The sequence below is a fragment of the Orbicella faveolata genome, unplaced genomic scaffold (assembly GCF_042242905.1).
Source record: "Orbicella faveolata isolate gen_17 unplaced genomic scaffold, um_ofav_v1 contig_25, whole genome shotgun sequence".
NCBI classification, from domain to species: Eukaryota; Metazoa; Cnidaria; class Anthozoa; order Scleractinia; family Merulinidae; genus Orbicella; species Orbicella faveolata.
In genome coordinates, this window is record NW_028301553.1 from 26,412,488 (window position 1) to 26,435,622 (window position 23,135).

Consider the following 23,135-nt stretch of genomic DNA (forward strand, 5'->3'; position numbering starts at 1 on the left):
TATGAGAATGGTTCTTGTAAGCAGCCACTAGAGGTGTAGGGGATAGATGGCTGCTTGCAGGAGCTTGCCCAGCTAACAATAAATACAGTACCTTATTGGAAATAGAAAAAAATACCACCGTATTAAATGACATTTTTGTTTTATTGCGCGCTATACTGTACAAACCGGCGATATAATGACGATAACTGAACAGTATTACAGTGTACACTGCAGTACTAGGACTTTCCCTTAGTGATTTTTAAAAACAACAAATTATAATTGCAAGCAACATCAACGTGTATACAATATTTACAGCCTCAACAAAAAGTAGTGATACAGTTTAAAATGTTTACGACCTGTGTGTCTTTCAGTCAGGCTTCAGGTTATATTAGTCTGGTTAGTTACGATAGGTAACTGCTGATGGAAGACTGCTTCAAAGATTTAAGTTGCAAGTCCGTCAACGCATCTTTGACGAATGACGAGGTGAAGTTGATTGATAAAAACAAGTATAAAATGTTTAAGCAAGCAACCAGAACAATGATCCTGCTGGTATACGTTGGATCAATAGTGATCTAATCGGCTTTACATATAAAATGAAGAATACAAAAGCAAAAACCGACACAACGTAGGATGACTTTTTGAAGGTGCACTATATTTCGGCTGGCCAAACCAGCCTTCTTCAGGTACAATGGAAATTTTTACATTGGGGCGTGTTTTTATGTAGCCGATATTTACGTAATACCGGGAATGTGTAAAAGTAATTGACAGTGTAAATTAAAGATAAGCATACGGTAAAATAAAATAACATGATACCGAGAACATAGTAAAAGAAAACAAATGGAAACAATTAATATGTTTCTTAGCGGATGTTCAGACCATCAGCATCAATTGTTCTGCCTTTTTGAATTAAAAAAGCTTGACTGGCCTTACGGATAGAGTCTTGGTTAGAAGAGATTTTTTTGATGGGGATTAATTGCATGTCGTTAGCAGTGTGATTAGGAGAGGGCAGGAAATGTTCGGTGGCTGTAGAAGGTTTAGATTTGTTGTTAGGGTTATCTATGGTATGGCGGTGTTCATTAAATCAGTCTTTTAATCCTTAAGAGGTATCAAGATCCTGTTTTGTAGGCATGGTTGGATTTTTTTCACCCCTAAGACACTACCAATTCTAAAACAAAACATCTCCCATGATATTTGTTTTGGCTCAGTACCCCCTAAAAGGTACTTCTGAAGTTCCCGCTGTCAAAACCTTTTGAGGCTGAACACCCCTCGGAGTTACCAAAACCACTTTTTTTTTAACCTTTTAAAGGTATGACTGGCACCCCTGTCCTTTTCTAGAGTAGTGAATGAGCCTATAATTGGGGGTGCTTATAACCAGAATTTTATTGCATATTGATGCAATTATCATCTAGTCCTGAATCTCTCTCTGCCACCCAACCTGATTTTGCCAGAACACGACTAATTATCATGACAGATCATGATAGGGAAATTTTCGAAATTAGGGTTACCGTATATTGTATAGGGTTGACATCCTCATACCACTGGAAATTTCCTGAAATTCTCATTAAAAATTTCGTAGCATAGAATGTTTCCAAGCTCCAAACCCAAACAAAAGTCTTTGGACACTTAACAGTTTTGTGAGCACTCCCAATGCACTGATGACCACTTTTCCACTGGGGTGATGGGATGTCTAGAAATAAAAAAAGCTGACTTGTCATCACAGATGTATTGTCACTTGGTACAAGGACTTATGTCTCACATTATAGGGATACGATTAACGGTTACCTCAAGCATTTTCATTTGAGTGTCAAAGGTAATTGGCATTTGCTTCGGTTTTACCGTACTACATGACTGCCTCAACAAATTTGTGCCACTTTTTTTCTAATTAGCAGTAAAACCAAAATGAATTGTGGCTAATTTGCAAACACGTTGTTAAGTGTATTTACATCAATTTTTGATTGGTTCATTCAGAGTTCCCACTAATTTTGATAGCTAAGGGTCCTTGAAACCTCCAGTTCCAAAGAGTTGGGGGTTCTTTTTGCTTTTCAGGGGTCTTTTGCATATTACAATTTTGAGAACTTTTTCCCTGCGCTTCAGGGATGCGCTTTGCCCTAAAACTGTGCGTCTTTTTTAATTTTTGTGTGAAAAGGACGAACAACTGTGCATTAATGGGAACTCTGTTCATTAGATTAGAGAGTGGTTTTCAATTGAGTGTCGAAAGTAATCAGGCGATTACTTTGGTTTTGGTTTGTTATGGTTTGCGATTGGCTGAGTAGTCTAATTGGTAAGTAATTGGTTTGGTTTAGGTTTTATGACACTTTATTGAAAACTGTTATGTCCTTTGTGATTGACTGCTTTGGTTTCAGTTTTGCAAAGCTGTAGCTGATTAACGCTCTGGGTGAACCATCCGTTAACCTGTGATAAGGCATTCTTTTTTTTAACCTTCCCCTGTTCGCTGAAAAAAGAATGCCGGATTGCAGGTTAAAAAACTACCTGTACACCGTTTTTTCAGGCTGCTCTAGCATGATCCTAGTTTTAACAGTTACCTATTGTCATAATAGTCCTTCCTTTTCTAACTGTGAAAAATATTCATCCTGCACTTGGCTTTCATCCTTTTCCTCCAAAGAAACTTGTGGTTTCTTTGAAGAGTGCTTTGTACTGCCCTGACAACAAAGTTCATACGCGCCTTTTTCTAAATACTCCAGCACATCTGGTTTGTGTACAACGAGTTTTAACAAAGCCAAGGCATCTCCTTCTGCACTATGAGCGTTCTCAAATTCTCCAACAACAAAAGTGTTGTACAAATTTTTCAAAGAACAAGAAAACCGCTTTGGTTTTCCATTTCCTGTTTGTTCTGTAGTTTCTCCATTGTGTGACTCGTTTTTAGCTTCTTTGTGTTGTTTTCGAAAGGCTTTGAGCGAATCAGTGGCGTAAACAGTCTCAGGCAATGTTATTCCCACAGCATCTAGATGAGAAACAAGTATCTTGAAGTCGAAATTGTCGCCATTGTGCGCTACTAGACAGGCCGGCTGCTGTTGCCTCATGATAAATGATTTTACAGTTCCTCCTAACTCGATGTCGAATTCTTTCTTCCTCTCAAGATCTTCGTTCGATATACAAGTCACCATAGAAGCCTGTGATTCAATCTCCTTTGTTGGTCGAACACAAGTGGTCAATTTGTCGAGTAAACGAGGAATCCTTTTCGTTTTCGAGCTGTTGATGATGTGAGCTCGTTCAACAGCAATCAAGCTGAGCTCTGTGATTTCCACGGGTTTTCTTAATCCAGTGGTTTCTAGATCAAGGAAAATGAATGTGGAAAACTGTGAATCGCCGATCATCGTTGTCTTGGATAGCTTAGATGGAAAGATCTGCAGTAAATGACATGAAAATTTCCTAACGCCGACAAGAAACATACTTCACTGAAAGGAAATTTCCCGCCTCATTGGATCCAGTGCACTTACGATCTTAGCCTCATAACGAGGCTAGACACGTAGCCATGCGCAATCTTTCAAGTCGCATACAGTCTGGCGGATATACGCTGAATCAGCTGAGTTCCGCGGCGCAGTTTTGACGTGGGGAGTTCGCTCTAATGCAAAAACACCAGGAGGAAGCGAAGAGAACAAGTGCGAAATTTCCCGAACATAAAGAGACAGAACTTTTAGATCCCTGGCCCTGAGATTGGGGTGCAGCTTTTGTGGAAACAAGGGTAAAGAGTGCTCTTCATGATGGCCATGTTTAGCTTGGATTGCTAAAGTTAGGAGTCTTCTACCGCGAAACGTACAGCGATTGAGAGCAAGATATGGCTGCAATTGTAAGTTCATAGCCGAGTTTATTAAACTAATATTTTTTATTCGTGTGGTTTCTCAGTAGAAATTCATGCTGAGAATTTCTTTGCTTTGTGCAGGTATTTTGAAATTAATCGCGCTATTTAGTGGCCTTTAGCAAGAAGCTGGGGCTCTAGAATATTTCAAGGCTCTTGTGACAAGAGATGACGTTATGTGAAGTTCATTGATCGCTTTGAAAAGCGGTCGCGTGTATTTACATGCTGGACTTCGTGCCTTTAGACGCACACCCTAATCCTCTTAAAGCCCTCTAAGTACATCCAAGGTCTAAAACGTTGTTTATCCGTTCGTACTTTTACTAATTAATAAACATCTAATTTGTTGTCGGCTGTGAACGGCGTCTTGCCTTGTTGATAGCGAAGAATTATTATAGATCTTGTGTACCTTGCTGTGACAAATATTTGCCTCCACGTACTATTTGAGTTTGCTTTTCCACAATATTTATACTCCACTTTCGAGAGTTCTACTGTATATGTGGAGTCAATTTTTTCACGTGGATTTATCCGATCTGGTATAACGGTCAACTAGACAAAGACTAATGACGGGATTGTAAATGAGACTACAATGTTCTCTGTGGAAACTGAGGGAGGGAAAGTTGATGATTGTTTTGTTTAAGTCTCCGTGGATGATCTGTTTAAAATCTTAAACAGTTTCCAATGATAAAAATGTGAATGGATAACAGGCACAGTGAATAATTATATCAGTTTGACTTTGCAAAACGTACCATAATCCATTTTGATCAATTCAGTGAAATTAGTGAAACATGTTGGTCAGAAAATAGATACCACTGTAATTGTCAATCATGTTGGGTTAGGAATTGTGCCATAAACAGCATGGATGAATTTTTGCAGGCTAAATCCCAAGAAATTATTAAATGATATTTAGCTCAGAGAAATATTCAAGCCAATATTATGGTACGAGATATTTGGGGCACAAAATAAAAATTCTTGCAGTATTCTGAATTTGGAAGGGAAAATAAAAGATTGCAGTATGTTCTGTTTAGAACCAGTTCCTGAACAGTCATGTCAAGGTCTAACAATGTTAACTTTTACACCTGTGACAAAATTGTGTTACTTTATATTTTATCCCCACTTAGAAAATAGACCAAAGAAATTACCTGCACTGATTGGTTTAAAATTGTGTTTCTCTGAAACAATTAGTTTATGAGCTTGAGATTTCTATTGCGTGATAGTTGACTCGGGTTGCGCCCTTTTCAACTATCACTCGAGAGCGAATAATCTAATAATCTAGTAGTTGTTCAAAACTTTCATCTAAATCCTCTTCAAAGACACTTTGAAAACACAAAGAAGCGGCCCCCAGTGCAGGCTGCTATGCTACTCACTATCTACAACAGAATAAAACATGAGTAGTGTAGCTACAGTGTAATCAGAGGATGACATTCGTGATAGAACACTAGACGTAGATTTGTACTAAAACTTGATAGAAACACAACTAGCATGAGCTGTTGACGTAATAATGGCACAAGCAAAGAGAATTTACATTTTGATGATCAAAGTAAACAGGTTGTTTTCCAAAAGAAATAGAAAACATGTTCTCCGTGTTTCTACAATGTATCGAGTTATACATGTAAAAAACGCTAGTGGAAGTTTGGGAGAACTTGAAAAAGCTGTGGAAACACTTGTATGTGTAGGATTGTGTTTCCACAGCATCTCTCGTTCTCCCAAACTTCCACTCTTGTTTCTATACCTCGATAGGTACACAGGACATGTTTTCTGTATCTTATTAAAAAAACTTGTGTACCTCAAAGTTACTATTATTTTGGAGGGATGGAGGAGACAGGACTTATTTTTCACATTGATGGAAGTTTGTGTCTCAAAAACAGGTGGGGTTTTGAATGGATTTTGGTCTAAACAATGTTAGATGCATAACAAGGTTTAATTTCAATAAAACTCTGTACTGTACCAAACTGATATGAAACAAAAAGCTAGTCTCTAATAGCACACAGTCTAGTTTCTGTAACAGTGTAGATAATTATGTAATAATAATAATAATAATAATAATAATAATAATAATAATAATAATAATAATAATAATAATAAAAGCTTTATTTAAAACTGAAAGACCGATTAGCGAAGTCTGGAAGGAAGACGCTGGTGTAAACCGATGATCAGTATCTATAAATACACATATCAAACTCTAAGTACATGTAAGATGCAGCGAGCAAAGGAAGTCATGTCTGATAGACTAGAGCTCGTGAATTTTGCAGTCTGATGGGCAGATTTTGTCTTTTGCTTGCCCACTGGGCAAGAGAACTTTTTTGGGGAAAATACATGAGGAAGTTCAAATTACAGATTAAAATGCACTAAGAAATGAAATTATTGTAACTTTCATTAATAATTAATCATGCTTCAGTAAGAAATGTTTTAGGAGCTAGTGCGAGAATTACTTTTGGCTTGCCCAAATGGCTGGCTTGAAAAATTTTTTTTTGCACCCTGAAAATGTATATAATCAAAAGAAGTTTGAAACAGAAATCCATAGGCTCATATTCAATGGTGCGTATTATTGGTAACATTTTTATGTAACTCTGAGCTTCTGAGGGTGGGAGAGAGAGGGGGGCGGGGTGGGGTATTACCAGGAGGCTGAGCATAAATGCAAATCTTTAAATCAGTTTTTCATACTCAGTGATGCAGTGATTCAATGAGAAAAAAAATTATACAGACTTGAAGAGATTTTCTCATCAAGAACACATGTACTGTACTGTGTACATTGTGCATGTAGGTGTATTATGCCTGGTGGAAAAATCCTGTTCCAGGCATCCAAAGTGAGGAGCAAGGAGTGAAATAACTTCTTCAAGGATCATCTGTAAAAAAAAGCTCTTTCCGGTATACCAGACTCTATTGTATCCCCTGATTGGTCAATTTTAATCTTTTTCAATTTGTTTTTTAATTCTTACTGTTCTTGTATTGCTTCTGCCTAGTTAACAAGTGTCATTGGCTTTGGTAGCAATAATGTTTTTTCTCAATTCTTGTGACAGAATGGTCCTGACCCTCCTGGTGTAACAAATGGTTTAAAAAAGGAATCCTCATCAAGCACAACCCCTGTGAAATCACAAGGAAAGGTAAAGTGGCATTATTCTTTTATCTTTAAGTTACGAGAACACAGAAAACAGATGCATTTGGGACCGTTACTGGATAGCTGAAATTGTACCCTGTAACTTGCAAAGAATACATTGGGTTGTTCGTATAGTGTGATCGTCCGGGTGAGTGTAGTTCTGAAAAGAACTGTTGTTGGTGACTGACGTTTCGACAACCTGAACGGAAGTCATCTTTAGAGTCAAGTGAATAGTGTTTGTCAGTCGATGATGTTTTAAGTTTGGTCCGTTGAATGTGATTGGTCAGTCTGAAGATGACTTCCGCTCAGGTTGTCGAAACGTCAGTCACCAACAACAGTTCTTTTCAGAACTACACTCACCCGGGCAATCACACTGTACGAACTACTGATACTCCTGGGTTCAAACCATATACTGTAATACATTGGGTTGTTAGAGCTACATAATTTACAATGGTCCACACAGTTCTTGCAAAGTCCTTGGAATGTTTATTAAGTGTCTAGAGTAAATAAAGCATTGTTGTTGGTGTTGTTGGAAAATTGCCAATTATTGAATACTGATGAATTGGTAAGTCAACCTGACGATAGAGGGTGTCCTGCTAAGGGACTAGCCATGCTACAACAATTTTTTTTATGAAAGTGAAGAATGATCATCGCAGTTAATTTTCCAATTTAAGCAATTGGAAAGAAGAAGCCTGAAAAAAATCAGGGTTTCAATGGGATTCGAACCCGTGACCTCCGCAATACCGGTGCGATGCTCTACCAACTGAGCTATGAAGCCACACATTGGGAGCGAGGTCAATTAATCACGGGAAGATATGAACTCGATTAATTGACCTCGCTCCCAATGTGTGGCTTCATAGCTCAGTTGGTAGAGCATCGCACCGGTATCGCGGAGGTCACGGGTTCGAATCCCGTTGAAGCCCTGATTTTTTTTCAGGCTTCTTCTTTCCAATTGCTTAAATTGGAAAATTAACTGTGATGATCATTCTTCACTTTCATCCACAACCGCAGTTCATATATGAATTATTTCATATAAACTTCACATCATTTCACTCCTCACGGGAAGATATGAACTCGATTAATTGACCTTGCTCCCAATGTGTGGCTTCATAGCTCAGTTGGTAGAGCATCGCACCGGTATCGCGGAGGTCACGGGTTCGAATCCCGTTGAAGCCCTGATTTTTTTCAGGCTTCTTCTTTCCAATTGCTTAAATTGGAAAATTAACTGCGATGATCATTCTTCACTTTCATCCACAACCGCAGTTCATATATGAATTATTTCATATAAACTTCACATCAATTTTTTTATGCTAAATCACATAATGCTAAGGATGAATAAAAATTTACCTTGAGTAACTCTTACTTTTTTTGGTGATGGCTCCAACCACAATTTGTCTTGTCCAACTAAGATGGTGTCTTAGTAGGACATATGTCCTTTTAAGAGAAAAAATTATTTGCAGCCCTGAAATGGAGAGGAATACAATATGCATGACTGGTTCGTTTAGCTAGCTCTCTTTGCCTCTGTCCTTTCTTTCCTTTCTAACCACTGCTACACTCTGGTGCTCATAGTTTTGACTTGCGTCAGTACCCCTTTATTTTCCCAGTTATAGTTTTTTAACAGCATTGCAATTGACCTACGTTCATGAGAGAACTTACATGTTAGTAGTACTTCTGTGTAACATCAATATGATAATATTGATTTCTTGGTGTGATCTTGTGTTCACAGCTTGAGTCACTTCCTAAAGAAGAGCTCATCAAGTACGTCAGGAAACAGCTTGCTGTGTTAAAGCAAACTAAAGGAAAATGTGAAGGTACATGTACAACTTAAATTGTAGTTCTGCTGTGATATTTCAGCTGTACACTGTCCATCCAGTACTGTGAAGTATTAATTAAAAGCTTTGTGTGATTTTTGATATTTAGAATTGTCATCCCAACTGGAAGAAGAAAAGAATGAAGTTCAAAGATTGGAAAATGAAAAAAGAGAGTGGCTCTCAAGAGGGGTGCATGCAGAATTTGAGAAGAAAGACAAGGTACATGTATTACATGTATAGAATGTATTTTTCTCAAACTCATTAATAATTCATCATGTTTGAACAAAGGAAATCATGACTGTGATGGTGTTTGGATATCTGATCTTAATTCGCATAGATTTTTACGATTTTATTTCTCCATTTTCATCTTAGTTTTAGTTTCGACTTAGAAGATATATCAAACACTCAAGACAGTGTTTTACCTCATTTCCAAACACCTCAAAGTTCGTCAACTCTCTTCTCGGTGTTTGGAAATGTGGTCAGACACAGTCTTTCTTGTTTGATACATTACTTCTTTTTACTTTGAGGTAACTGCAAATGCTTGGTTCGGTTCATTTTTGTCTTAGACATTCTAGAGTTACATGTATCACAGATATATAATTTAGTGGTTTAAAATAATTTACTGATCTTCTGTTATTTCTTTTGAGAAGTGACTTCATCCAAGGGATTCATAACCTGTTAGCTATGTATTTCAAGGATGTTATATCTCCTGGCCATATTGCAAAAGTGTTTCTTTGTTTTGGCATCTGAAAAACACACCCTCAGAAAAACTCATGTTTGCGTATCTATTAACTAGAGTTAATATTGTTGTATTAACTTGTTGCAAAAATGGAACTTTATCTTTGAGTTGACTGGTGTATTGCATTAAGTAATGGCTGTAGTGCATAAACAGATGGGCAATTATTATATTTAAACACATGGTATACTTTAAAAAATAATTTGTAACTGGTTGAGGACACCTTTGCCAAACATTTGTGTTTTCTAAAATTATATATCTAAAATCCTTCCATTTTTTAAGCGTTGTTGAACTAGTGAATCATAAAACTAAAAAAAGATCTAAACATGTAGGATGTAAATGTTATTATTGCCACCCTTTCGTTAATCAGATTTTAAAGAAAAATAGAGAGTTAAAAATGGCTGCTGAACTTGGAAGAAAGATGCTTGAGGAAAATGATGGTTTGCGGGGAATGTACAATGAGCTGGAGCATGAGCATGAAAAGACAGTTAAAGTAAGAAAACTGGCTTAAATTTAAATTCAAAATTTAAGTACCCTTATTTAATTTATTTAAATAACTATGCGTCGTAAGTTTTAAATTAAAGAACACTTAATCAGAATTATTCCATGCACGTTAGTTGAAAATAAGATGGTAGTTAGCCAACAAGGTGCATAGTGCCAAGTTGGCTGTAATCATCTTATATCCAAAAAGTGTGAGTGGAATAATTGTTTTATTAAAAACACTCCCAAAATATAGAAAACTAAAATAAAATAGACAATGAAGATGCGCCCAAAAATTACATGTATGCTTAACCATACATGTACAGCTGCATTTGTAGAGCATGGTATAATGGCTCATGACCATGATGGCTAAGCCAATAAAAACTCTTGAATTGCATTATCCAATGATCCAGTCTTTAATAATAGGACCATGTTATTGATTAACCATGAGGATCCAATTAATCATTATTACAGGCATTCAATAGATTATTAATGTCAGAAAATTAACTAACGATGATTAAACAAAAGTTTTTCAGATCAAAACCAAATTAAAACACTGACCCCGTTTCGTTCAATACCCTGCAAATAATACCATGCCTTTCAGCTTTGGATGTGAGGTGGATGCAATGGTTCTTGTAGGCTAATAATTATTGTCTCCATTAGTGAGTTAGAAGAGTGAACATACACACACAAGATGGCAGGTCCAACAACAAGATTGTATTGATAAGAGCACATGGTAATACATGCAACCGCTGTACACTACGCGGGCTCATTGAACTACTCCAATGGCTGAAAAATCAATATAAAACATCTCAATCACTATAACAACTTGCAGCACATTGTGACAGCAGGATTAAATGATACAAATGGTGTTAAATATAATTACAAGTTTTCATAATAGTTAAAAGCTTGTTTGAATGACCGGTTATTTTTTCAAGTAACTCAGGAATTCTAAACTTAAAATCGTGGCTATAAACATTGAAATGCCCTTGAAAAATTTAAAATGACAGGTCTGATATTATTAAGGAGAAACATGAGGTAAAAGTTTCTAAACTGTTTGATATTTATAATGATTGCGTTATTATATGATATTATAATATAGATAGGACCCTGCGCACACTCTGGTTGGTCAAAAACCCATGTTTTATTAGAGTATAATACATAGAAAAAGTGTGTTTTATTGTTTTTCGCCACATCACATGTACCTCTATCATAAAGCAAATGAAGAAGCCTAAGCCGTGTATTGCACTCTGATAAAACACTCCGGACATTTGAGAACACTCAAGAAATGTAGAAAATACTCACCTGTGGCTCATGTTTTCTACATTTCCCTCGTGTTCTTAAATGCCCGTCATGTTTTATCACAGTGTAACACGTGGCTTAGGCTTCTTTATTTGTTCAATAAACTGGAATATTGTTGTCACATTTGTGGTACATAATATAGGAAGTGAGTATAGAATCCCTTATTTGTGAAAGGCATGTGGTAACAGTAAGTATTAATTCTTGTATGTTTGTGTTCAAACTCATTTTCTAGGAACTTGAAGAGGAATTATCAACTATTGTCATGGAGAGAGATGGACTTCAAAAGTCTCTTAAAGTTTTGCAGGAAGAATATCAAAGCGTTGCTAAGGAGGCAAAGGTATTCTGTTGTACAGTAGCTCGTAACTTTTGCCTTCAGTAACTCACTGTGAATCTTGCATCTCATAGACCCTTTTCATAATTGGCTGCCAATTATAAATTCTTTTGTAAGTATTAAAATTAGCCTGACTAACCTCGTTCTTCAGTTGATAATTCAAAAGAATTTTTACTCCCAAATGAGTTTAGTGGGGCTAATTTAAATGCAGACAAAAGAATCTTAAATTGGTAGCTATTTATGAAAAGGGTCTATACTCCCTGCAAAAAATTGAGAATTGGAGGCGTGAAATTCATAGTGAGTTGCAGAAAGCAATTTTATGGAGTTCTGTACTATAGATAAACATGATCTAAATCAACTGCACCTGACATGACTGCTCAATATATAAAATGCATTGGACACTTGAGGCACAGTTGTATGGGACTGGCTGGGCATCAGAACATCCATATTATTTTAAATATTCTTATAAGATAATGGATGTTCTCCTATTCACAAGAATTCCAAATAAAACTATGTTCATTAAAGAGCTCACACTATTATTTTAGAAAAAAATCTTAATGTAAGTGAAGCAAGTTTGGAAATTAATTGTGCTTTAAATGCTATATGGCAAGGTAGTCTGGAGCTAATTCCAAGCATTCTGGCCCGGGTTGTTCAAAGCTCAACATGAGTAATCTCAAACAACACAAAACATTAGCAGTGAAAAAACATAATTATACAAGATACGTGAATACTTTGTTTAACTTTTAATCTCGGGTTAGCGTTAACTGGCCTTCAAACATCCCAGTCCAGATGGTTCTTTCTTAGTTGGGATTTAGCCACATGGACGGTTTCCATGGAAATGATCATAAACCATGTATTTTAAAATCAAGCATGGCCCTTGCGCCTTATGTTATAAACTTTTGACTGTCGTTAGTTACCAACCTACATGTAGCTTGCTTTAGCTGTACTAGGGAATATTAACCCTTAGTCATTTTTTGGGCGGATCTTGGGCGAATATTCCTGAGTACGGCCCTGGTGTTCAGTTGGGAAGAGGTTAGTATTTTAATGGTTCTATTTATAACATTCATGTATCTAAATCAATTGGTTGTGTACTTAAGGAATACAAAAATGCTTTGGAAACACAAGCTCTCCAAGAAGACAGAGTACAAGAACAGCTACAGAAAGACAATCGAGAATTGCTTCAGAAAATACAAGTGAGTGATATTGATGTTTCCCAAAACTAAATCCAACAACAACAAGGACATTGCAAAAGATGAAACATTCAGCTTGATGTAAACTTGGGACTTATAAGGAAAAATTCTGAGTCCCAATGGGATTTGAACCATTGATCTCCCATGTACTTGGTAGGGAGGGGGGGGGGGTTGCTCTCACCACTGAGCTTACAAGGTTTATAGGACAATCTCTGGATTCTTTGCTAGAGATTAAATGTCACTCTATGGTTTGTTGTGATCATATTAGGCCCTCCAACTGGAGAAAGAGCAGACCCTGGAGACATTAACTAAATTTGAACAAGAGAATTACCAACTTCTAGACAAGTGCAAGGTAAGATTTTTTATGCAGTGGTTTGGATTTTTTCACAAAACCTACAACCTGTTCAAGACATTAAATAGCATGGCCCAATGGAATTACTGCTAGAGATAGATCTTTGGTGTAACTGATCATCCAATGATTTGCATTCAGTTTAAATGAGATCAAAAGGATTAATTGTATGCAAATTGTTGCAAGGTTTTTAATCATTTGACTACACTTCTGAAGTCATCAGAGCACCCATGGGAATCAGCCTGTGGCACTGACATGATTTCCTCTGGCAACTTCTTTGCACTTGCAAGAACATTTGGGCTGCTGTTTAGCCATTCAGTGTTAGTACAGAAGTTCTTAGTTGCACTTGCAGCTGGGGCCTAAAATGCCTTGTCATGAAATTTTCACTTGTTCGTGGTGTGTTGATCAAATTATGCTGTTATTAGTCAATTCAATATAACTGGCAATTTTCTGGCAAAAGACAGCACTTTATTTGCTGGGTAGGACATGTATGATGTAAGTATCTTTCTTTGAATTAGTTCTGAGAACTGCATTTTGTTTTTGCAGGAACTGGAAGGTAACATTGAATCACTGAACAATGATCAGCGGTCTGCAACAATTGAGAACTCTGAATCCTTGGCATTGACAGAGGAGGTGAGAGTATTAATTATAATATTAAGTAATCCATTTATCTTGGAAATTTCTTACAGTAGTGCACAGACTGGTTCATGTTCACGTATCTGGTAAAGTAGTTGTCATCAGATTGATGCATTTCAGTAATTATTAACAGCTCTGTAAGGAAAGCACTTTTTTAATCCACTGCTTGATTTGTGACTGTGGCTGTGGCCATGCTATGGATGGACATCACATGATTTTGCAGGCCTTTATATGTAACCAAGTTCACCAATAGTTAGTACTAAGAAAAAAATCATGCAGACAGACTACTCTCTTCCCAGCCCACATGGGACTGATGGGTTGCACGTTAACTAGAAGAATAGGGAGCTTAAGAAACCACGACAGCAACGCCAAGGACGACATCAATTAAAATATGATTTTATATGTTAACTACGAATCTCGTGGTACCCTAAAGTCATTTACTTTATTTTATCACTGTCAAAGCTATTGCAAAACTGAATCTAGGACCTATTGTTAAATATGAAATAAACACTTAAAAAATTAGCTGTCGTGGTTCATGTTCTCCAGACAATGCAGAATTTGGTCATTTCATGTTGTTGTTTTGCATAGGACAGCAAAGAAATGTACCAAAAATCATAATGCATGTGCACAGCCATTGTTCTCCTCAGTAAACCTTTTGTTTAGCAAGATTGCTGTTGCCGTTGCTGTAACGGTTTTCTTAAACTCCCTAATAGGTAGCGGAGCCAGCAGACTGTAGACAGAACTGAATTTAATTTTAACCTTATCCCCTCTAACTTGTATGCAACCTCATGTTCATGAGTTCTTGCAAGACACCTACTACTGTATTTTGTGGCAGTAGTGAAGTTAATATTTTTCAGTGTGATAGTCCAGATGAGGGTATTTCTACAGTACTTCTGAAAAGAAGTGTTGTTGGTGACTGATGTTTCAACAACCTGAGTGGAAGTCATCTTTAGAGTCAAGTGAATAGTGTTAGTCAGTCAATGCTGTTATAAGTCTGGTCTGTTGAAAGTGACTGGTCAGTTTAGCTGTGATGTTAATGGCTGAAAGACTTACAATGTAGTCACTACTACCGGCAGCTTACAGATGACAAATTATGACAAACAGATATCAAACAAACTGACTTACTGTAATATGGATCAAAACATACTACTGAATGGACCAATGGTTGTTGACAAACTTTACACGAGCCTGTCAGCCAATAACATACCTGTAATGGCTAAACTGACCAATCACTTTCAGTGGACCAGACTTATAACACACATCATCAAGTGACAATCTGAAGATGACTTCCACTCAGGTTGCTGAAATGTCAATCACCAACATGTACCAGTCCTGCACTGGGATGATCACACTACATGTATCTAAACTACTGATACTCCTGGGTTCAAACCATTTACTATGTTAATATTTTTTAGCGCATAGGGTTGTATTAATTATATTCTTCAATTTTATTTTATAGCTTCAAGCCAAATTAGCAAAGCTCATGGTTGAAAAGGAGGAGCTCATGAAGGCTGTGGAGTTATCTAGTGATTCCTGTAATGAGAAAGAGGAACAAGAGGTTAAGGTAACAAAAATTGCTCTGAACACAAAGTGGCTCCCACATGATTGCAATATACATTTAGTAGCCAGTTCATGTTGATTTGATTGGTGATGCCAAGCATGCTGTAATGTTATGTGGCAACTGATCATACACAGGAGTCTATTATTTGGTCTTTTGCAGGATCTTAAGGATCAAATAGAGAAGCTACTTTTGGAAAGAAATGAACTCCAATGTAGATTTGATCGCCTTGCGCAGGAGGGAGGAGCTGAAGTTAGAAGTGAGCCTGGCATGGGTCAAGTTATTAGGGAACATTTTGTTATGGAAAATGAGGAGCTTAAAGACAGGAACGAGGTTAGATTTTACGTTATTGCGTGTACCATCCCTACTATTACAGGTTTGCATTTAAGGGCTGTAATCCATAATGTCAGCTGTTATGGCTGAGTACAGGTTAATGTGTGAACTGCCTTTTGTTGATGCAATTTACCCATAAAGTAACAAGTTTGTCTGGGGTGGGAAGATCAAGGTACAGAAAAACAAAGAACAAGAACAAGAACAAGAACAAGAACAACAGAAATTTAATGTTTATTTTGGATGAATTAAGGATGGATTAAGGAGGGGTGGCTTGCCACCCAGTCCCACTACTAAAATTCATGTGTAAAACAGCTTTTCTCTGGGCAGCTAAGTCAGGGAGCCCACATGCCTCCAAAAATACTTGTTAGAATATTGAATTATTTTGTAGATTTGTATGCTCCACTGCACACTGTTTTAAAGCTTTCTTTTCAGTATGCACTGTAAATCCATCTCTCTTGACTGTGTGCTTTCTTGATGTTTATCACTTTTAACTTGCTGCAGCTGTTGAGAAGTGATCTGGAGCTTTCTAGAATAGAAGTGGAGCACCTTAGGAATGCACTGGAGACCATGCGTACAGAGTATGAGGGGCGGGAGACAGCTGTAAGGGTATGCAGCTGTCGCTTCATATTACTGATGGTAGGCTGCTGTAAAGTTCCCAAAAGTAGCAAGAGTTGTTATTCTGACTTAGGGTTTTGCTACCTCTTGGATGCCAACCATGTAACTTTAATTCCACTTTTGGAGGATCTTTACTTTTTGGTGGGATGCGGAAGGGTGGTGCTACTTTTGGAACTTCACAGTAGTTTGGCAGCTGATGGAAATCTTGAATGTTTTCTATTAAAATTTAAGAGATGTGCAGCTGTAGGTCTACTAGAACTATTTTGCTCCATATTTCCTAGCCCTATAACCATTATGTTGTGTTTTGTTATTTTTTTCTGAATTTGTGTAACAATTAATCCTCAGCTGCCATACCTACCTTCTGTACTGCATGGTTTGTGAGGAAATAAATTATGTGTAGTGATTCTGACAACCTTTGAACCTGTGCATGGTGCTTCTAACATAAGCTGGTTAATAACTCTGACATAAACAATGCCTAACTAACTAACAATCACCTTAAAGCATGTTAATTAACACTGTTAGTAATATAATATTAACTGCGCGGCCTTGGGCCGAGCGCGGTTCATGGTTTACCCGTGATTTTTTTTTTTTTTAGATTTGTCGGCGACCAGACCCAAGCTTCCACTCGGCCAAATTTTGAGTCACGCAACCTGTGATGTTTACTCACCAAAAGCTGTTGAAACATTAATAAATCTCATCTCCGATACTGACTTTCGCGGGAAAAAATTAAAAACCCAGCGTTCGTCAAAAATTATATTTTTTCTCCAGAAATTTAGCTTGGAACATATACATATTTATATTCGTTTGAATCGTCGATGAAATGACCTTTTCCGGATATTCTTTCCTTCGGGGTCAACAAAAACCTCTAATTACAAAATCACGCCAAACCCACATGTTGCAAAAAAATCTCTTCAAAACCCTGACTTTGAAGTGATATATCACTTTGGCGTTAATAGCTACCACACATCGGCAGATGGTAAATCTATTCCTCAACAATCCAGCTTTATAGTGTTGAAATTTCAGCGAAATCGAACAAAACCAGAATTAATTAGAATTTTTTTGTGACCTCACTCCCCAGACTTGACCTAACAAAGGAAGCAACGGTCGCCCATAGCAACCGAAAAAAAACGAACATAACAAAGCCGACGTTTCGGCCAAAAAACTCCAGAATTATCGCCTGAGAGCTTAAACTTGAATGGGAACATCTTTTTCCAAGAGAAAAAACAGAACAAGACAGCAGAACAAGCCGATAATATTTCATTGCATGGCTTTTGGTGCGAAAACAAAAATACAGCTTACTTCTGGATAAATTCAGTGTTAGAAGCCAGCAACTGGTCCCAAATTACTTTCTGTATCCTTACAAATGTCCTGACTTCCATATCCGAAAGATTTTGCCCCAATTTTAAGCAAATGAACATTTCGCCGACGGTGACTGCCATTACGGTGGCTTGCATACTAAATTAGCTAACTTGACAAAATTCTCCCAAGGGGGGGATATGATGAAAAGAGCTGAAAAATGGCCTGTAATTGGCTAATAATGAGATCATCCCACTGTCCAAATTTGGTGAGAATCGAAAATAACGCCAATTTTCTGTCACGTTTTCAATCTGTGGTCACTGGAGTGACCAAAATTGATACATCGGTCGGGCTAGAGTTTTATTATTAAATTATATGACTTGTGTGACTACTTTGCTAGCCTTTTACTCCTGGAAAACACTAATTAAATTTAATCATAACTTTTAAGAAAGAAAGCTGTTGTTAATAGTGCTATTATCGTGTAGTTCATATCATTCATGCCCATACATATCCTGAAGAAAGTTCTAGATTAAGACCATTACGTCATCGGAGATTTGTCAACGGCTACCACTGATGGTGCTATAATACAGTTTGTGTTGATCAAGTGATGTGATGTCTACAGTAAGAAAAGAATCATCAATGACTGCTTTGGAATGTGCACTGCGTTCCGACGGTAGTGCTAAGCAAACAGTTAAATTTTAAAAGCGTGGTTATAAGATCTAACAGATCTTCTTGTTCTTACTAGGGGATCATTAATAAATAACAATAATTGTTATTGTATTATTGTTTGTCAGTTCTGCATGACATTCTGGGATAACTCCAGATACTAAGATTGATAAGAGCAACTATTATTATTATTTGTGCTTATTTTCTCAGAAACTAATATAAAATCCTGAATATAAATTTATTTATTTATTTGCCAAGTAACAGTCAAATTTGTTGTGTACAAAAGGGAACTGATTGGATAATCTGTCTTGTAGGATGTTGAGGAAAATTTAGAGACTGCTGTCAAGGAGTGTGAGGAGAACAAGTTTTATGTCAAGGTGAGTTTTCTGGTGAGTGTCACAGTGACCTGACAGTTAGACCAGTGCTGTCCAGTCATCTGGGACTTGTTGATTTTCCTGGCAGACAAGTAACGTGTCATTTATCGCTTTCCCACTCAGCAAGGACCCAGGCGAGATGTCTACCAACTAAATGAAAAAGAAAGTTAACTAAGACTTACCCAGCCCGAGCAAAATTTAAGAGCCGCTTGTTCAAAGGGCAAGTTGGAACTCAGGTTTTTTCAAGTCCTGCAGACCCCTCCATTTTATGAGCCAGACTTCATCCTATAATGTTAATTAGTAGGCACTTGGCTGTTTTCTTTTAGAAATCTGTGAATCTGATTGGTGTTGTCATTATTTTCTATTCTCTGATAGACAATGATCATGTGACGAAACTGAACATTGTTCGTAATTTTTGGCTTATACATGTAAATACGAAAGTTTGTAGGGTTTTTGCTGTGTCTACTAAAGCGATTGGACTACTCACCTTGTTTTCTATGAGTGATTGTCAACTCTGCTATGCCTTGTTGACTATTCACTCATATAAAACCCAGGTTTGGAGTCTAATTGTTAACTAAAAACATAATATTAAGTTATTTGTATTTACATGTACCCACATAAACTAACAACATTTTCGTTTGAAATCAGGAACTTGGTGATCAACTGAACAAACTGAGGGCAGAGAAAGAGAAAGCTCTGAAATCTCTTAAAACACTCAAAGTTAGTCACGATGTAAGTATTCTGTGTGGTTGTCAGATTAAAATAAAACTTGTTTATTAAAATCTTATTATGCACAGGTAAGGGTCAATGAAAAATTAGGAACCTGGACATTTGCACAAGATTTGTTTCCTCTTTTTATTTCTCCTGCAAGCAAATCATTTATTGCACCACTGAAATGATGACAATCCATGGGGACATTTTCAATTGTTTGGGTCAGCCTCAGGACCATACTGGCCCTGGGCTGGTTTTCTTTCAGTACAGCTATCATACTTGGTTAAAAAGACACATACCCTCTCCTTATATACACATTCCTGAAATATGTTTGTCTGTAAATCACTGTGTTCATGTTAACGTACAGTGTAAGTTTGATGTTACTTACCGGTACCTTGCAAGTGAATTTAATATGTATGCTTTCCTTCTTGTTTTGTGAAAATGTGTAGAGACTGAAGAACAAGTTAAAAGAAATGAGCTCTTCTCAGGAAGACTTGAGCAAGATGTCAGTTAAGGTACTTAACTTACCATTTGTATTAGTGTTTGCAAAGTTCAGTACCAAAGTCATATAGAAAGCTTCCTCTCCCCTGAAAAGAAAAACAGCAAGAGCAACAACAGCAATTAAATTCCCTGACTTGAATTGATTTCAAATCCATGGCTATCCTTTTTCGCATTCACATGCATTTTCCAATATTCTTGTTTGCTTTGCAGCATTATTAACATTTTACTGTACATGTACTTGTAAAGCAGCCATAGATGACCTGCTTGTAGTGATATTTTAGGTGGTCTAGTGGGCAAGCGAATCATGGTTCTTTGTCTGTTATTATAGGAATTAAGAAAGACGCTTTCAGTTGTTAAGATAGAGAAAGAAGACATTGAAACAGCCTTAAATGACAGCAGGAGAGAATTACAGCTACTGGAAGAGAAAAACAAGGTATGTTTCTGGGTAGTGTTGGTTTCTAAATTTACCTTTAACAACGGCCATACAAAACAGAAGTTGGGTACCTTAGACTTTCTAAGACACTTAGAAGCTCCCACTATTTACATTTAAAGTTATCATTTTTTAGTGTTGGAGAATTCTAGTGAAAACGAACAGGTTACTTGTAGATTCATTTTGAATAACTCACTGCGCTCAAATTTATTTAAGAGACATGATGCATGTAGAGATAAATTATGGTTGACTTCTTTTGAAGCAATGCCTATTTGACTAATATAGGGGGTGAGGCTGAGTTTTCAAAGAATGCAACCGTACATGAACACTGAAATAAGTTTTAATCTCAAGGCATACTGCCATACCATAATCATGTTTCTTCATTGTATTTGTATTTAAAGGAAACAGTGGAGGAATTTCAGAAACTGTTTGTGGAAAATGAAGTGTTGAAAGACTCTGTCACTGGTCTTCAGCAACAGTATAGAAGTACTGCAGAAAGCAATGAGGTGAGCAGAATATTTCAGTATCTTGTTATAGAACACAAAGCAATGACCTGAGCCAGCATTCAAACCCACTGGATACATTCAGCAACTGAGTCTCTGCTATTTTTTGTTCTTGGGAAAACACCTTACCTCTTCTAACATGTTAATTTATTAAATACTACATGGTGTCATAGTTATGAGTGCAAGCGGCAGGGACATAGCCAAGAGAAAACTACATGTAAGCAGGCTCATTAAAAAGCCCAGCTGGTTTTTTGTGACCTGTTTGCATCCAAAACATTACCTGTTATCAGTCTTTATTTCTTAAATGAAAGTGTGGAAGCACAGTGACCGCATGGTTAGTGTGCTCGCCTCCGGTTTGAGTGGTCTGGGTCCCAGCCCTGGCCAGGAACATTTTGTTTTGTTCTTAGGCAAGACACTGTACTCTCACAGTGCTTCTCTCCACCCAGGTGTATAATTGTAATGCTGGGGGTAACCGTTTGATGGGCTACATTTAGCATCCCATCCAGGTGGGAGTAGAAATGTTCCCAGTCGCTTCTTGCTACAGAAAACAGAGATAAGCACTGGCTTGATGAGCCACTTGGCTCGTATGCAGACTTACTTTTACCTTTTGCAATAAAGGTAAAGTCAGTTAGTGATAAGGTATCTTTCAGTCAATGAAATAAGCCATCCTAAGTCATCCCTTAGGTACATCCCGGCAGTGGCTTATTTCCTTGTTTTCTTTGTTGTGATTCAGTGGCTAATTTTCTCCAATAGCTTTCAATGCTTTCGACATTTTCTTTTTCAGTAATCGGTATGTCTGTTACTGTTGTTACATTTTTGTTTATCTATGATTTGCTTCACAATATCAGGCAACAAAGAAACAATTGGAATGTGTTGTCTTCGAAAAGGATGAGCTTAGTCTCTCTCTCAAGTCTCTACAAGAGGAGCATAACAAGATAGTGAAGGAAAATGAGGTAATTTAAAGAAATAGAAAACCTGAATTTTTAAAATGTACCAAAACTACCTCCATAAATACAGGAAGATTAAGGTTATCTTGTGGAGGTGCAGTGGCCTCATTGTTAGTGTGCTTGTCTCTGGATTGAGTTTTCCTGGTTTGAGCCCTGGCCGGGGTCATTGTGTTGTGTTCTTGCACAAGACACTTTACTCTCACAGTGCCTCTCTTCACCCAGGTGTATAAATTGGTACTGGCGAATTTAATGCTGGGGGCAACCCTAGGATGAACTTGCATCCCATCCAGGGAGAAGTAGAAATACTCTTACTTGCTTCATGCTACAGAAACCAAAGATAAGCACTGGCCTGATGGGCCACTTAGGTCGTATGCAGACATAAAGCCATCTGAATATGTTTAAGTAGAGATTCTTAGGCTATCATGAAGCTTTTCCAGTAAAATCATTGGTCTGTGGGCACATTAATCCCTAAATCATACTAAGTGAAGTTCAGTTCTTTTCACTGTGATCCCATAAAACTGTTTGTTCTTAACTTAAGCAACTACTTCTATGCAATACCTCTGATTCTTGACCAGCAACACTTGCAGAAATTAGAGAGAGATTATAAAATTATATAATTATACTTTGAATTGTAACATTTGTTGTTTGTTTTGTCAAGGGGCTGAAAGGTCAACTTGAGGATTTGACTTCAGCTATGGAGAGTACAAAGAAGAATTCAGAATCATCAAATGAGAATGACGAAGAGCAAACAAAGGTATGTGATAAGGAAATGAAGTTTTTTATTATATACAATTTAGTTGTATACTGAGTGGTACGAAATCAATAAAAACGCTTTCCCACGTGACGAGATCGTTTTTATCCACACATGTGTGATATCATAAATTTGATATCATTTTTGTACTTAAATCTGTTTGTGTATTATCGAAATATTTTCGAATCTTCCCTGGAAGTCTTCGGCAATCTTCGGTTACATGTATCTTCGGAAATTTTTGGAAAATGTTCGGAAACGTTCGTGTGGCCTTTGCACAACTTTATTTCGAGATCCTTAGGTAATCTTCGGAAAGTGGTCGGAAATCTTCGGAAATCTTCGAAGAGAAATTTCGTATCTCCGCGTGGTCATGTAATATTTTCTATGTATTGATGTGACAGCAAGATCCAAAACCCCTAAAATACAGTTCAACCCCGCTATTTCGAACTCTCAGGAGAAATGAAGAAATAGGTCGAAAAAAACGGGAGTTCAACGTAGCCGAGAGTAAATGACTGGAGGGACTATCAAAGGAAAATTGTTTTGACTTCGAAATAATGGGAAATTCGAAATAACCGAGTCTGAATTAATTAGCGTGGGCCAGATGTATAGACTATAATGCAAGTTTCAGTTGGTCCAAAAGTGCGTCGTTAACGTTTAATTTCTGAAATGACAGGAAGTTTTAAAAAAATTAAAATTGAATTAAATCAAATGCATGTACCTGTAGATTC

The 23,135-nt window shown here is 37.1% G+C and overlaps 2 protein-coding genes across 5 annotated transcripts in view; one reads left to right on the forward strand and one right to left on the reverse strand.

The window, feature by feature from the left end:
• Positions 1 to 122: 122 nt before the first annotated feature.
• Positions 123 to 3,420, reverse strand: LOC149109687 (three prime repair exonuclease 2-like). The gene has a single exon (XM_089293057.1). It carries the CDS (start codon positions 3,387 to 3,389, stop codon positions 2,529 to 2,531), a length of 861 nt encoding a protein of 286 aa, XP_089149183.1. The 5' UTR covers positions 3,390 to 3,420; the 3' UTR covers positions 123 to 2,528.
• A 102-nt stretch (positions 3,421 to 3,522) lies between these two features.
• Positions 3,523 to 23,135, forward strand: part of LOC110068090 (uncharacterized) — a 56,864-nt gene continuing 37,251 nt past the window's right edge. For 2 of the 4 annotated variants that reach the window (XM_089293058.1, XM_089293059.1), the window contains exons 1-19: positions 3,523 to 3,787; positions 6,814 to 6,897; positions 8,617 to 8,701; positions 8,811 to 8,920; positions 9,808 to 9,930; positions 11,452 to 11,556; positions 12,648 to 12,743; positions 13,009 to 13,092; positions 13,636 to 13,722; positions 15,185 to 15,289; positions 15,446 to 15,616; positions 16,118 to 16,222; positions 18,508 to 18,570; positions 19,216 to 19,299; positions 19,728 to 19,793; positions 20,108 to 20,212; positions 20,611 to 20,715; positions 21,561 to 21,665; positions 22,318 to 22,413. In XM_089293058.1, the coding sequence (XP_089149184.1) occupies positions 3,776 to 3,787; positions 6,814 to 6,897; positions 8,617 to 8,701; positions 8,811 to 8,920; positions 9,808 to 9,930; positions 11,452 to 11,556; positions 12,648 to 12,743; positions 13,009 to 13,092; positions 13,636 to 13,722; positions 15,185 to 15,289; positions 15,446 to 15,616; positions 16,118 to 16,222; positions 18,508 to 18,570; positions 19,216 to 19,299; positions 19,728 to 19,793; positions 20,108 to 20,212; positions 20,611 to 20,715; positions 21,561 to 21,665; positions 22,318 to 22,413 (1,791 nt within the window). In that variant the 5' untranslated portion in view covers positions 3,523 to 3,775. The remainder of the gene's footprint in view (positions 3,788 to 6,813; positions 6,898 to 8,616; positions 8,702 to 8,810; positions 8,921 to 9,807; positions 9,931 to 11,451; positions 11,557 to 12,647; positions 12,744 to 13,008; positions 13,093 to 13,635; positions 13,723 to 15,184; positions 15,290 to 15,445; positions 15,617 to 16,117; positions 16,223 to 18,507; positions 18,571 to 19,215; positions 19,300 to 19,727; positions 19,794 to 20,107; positions 20,213 to 20,610; positions 20,716 to 21,560; positions 21,666 to 22,317; positions 22,414 to 23,135) is intronic. The other 2 variants (XM_089293060.1, XM_089293061.1) reach the window with 2 other exon arrangements.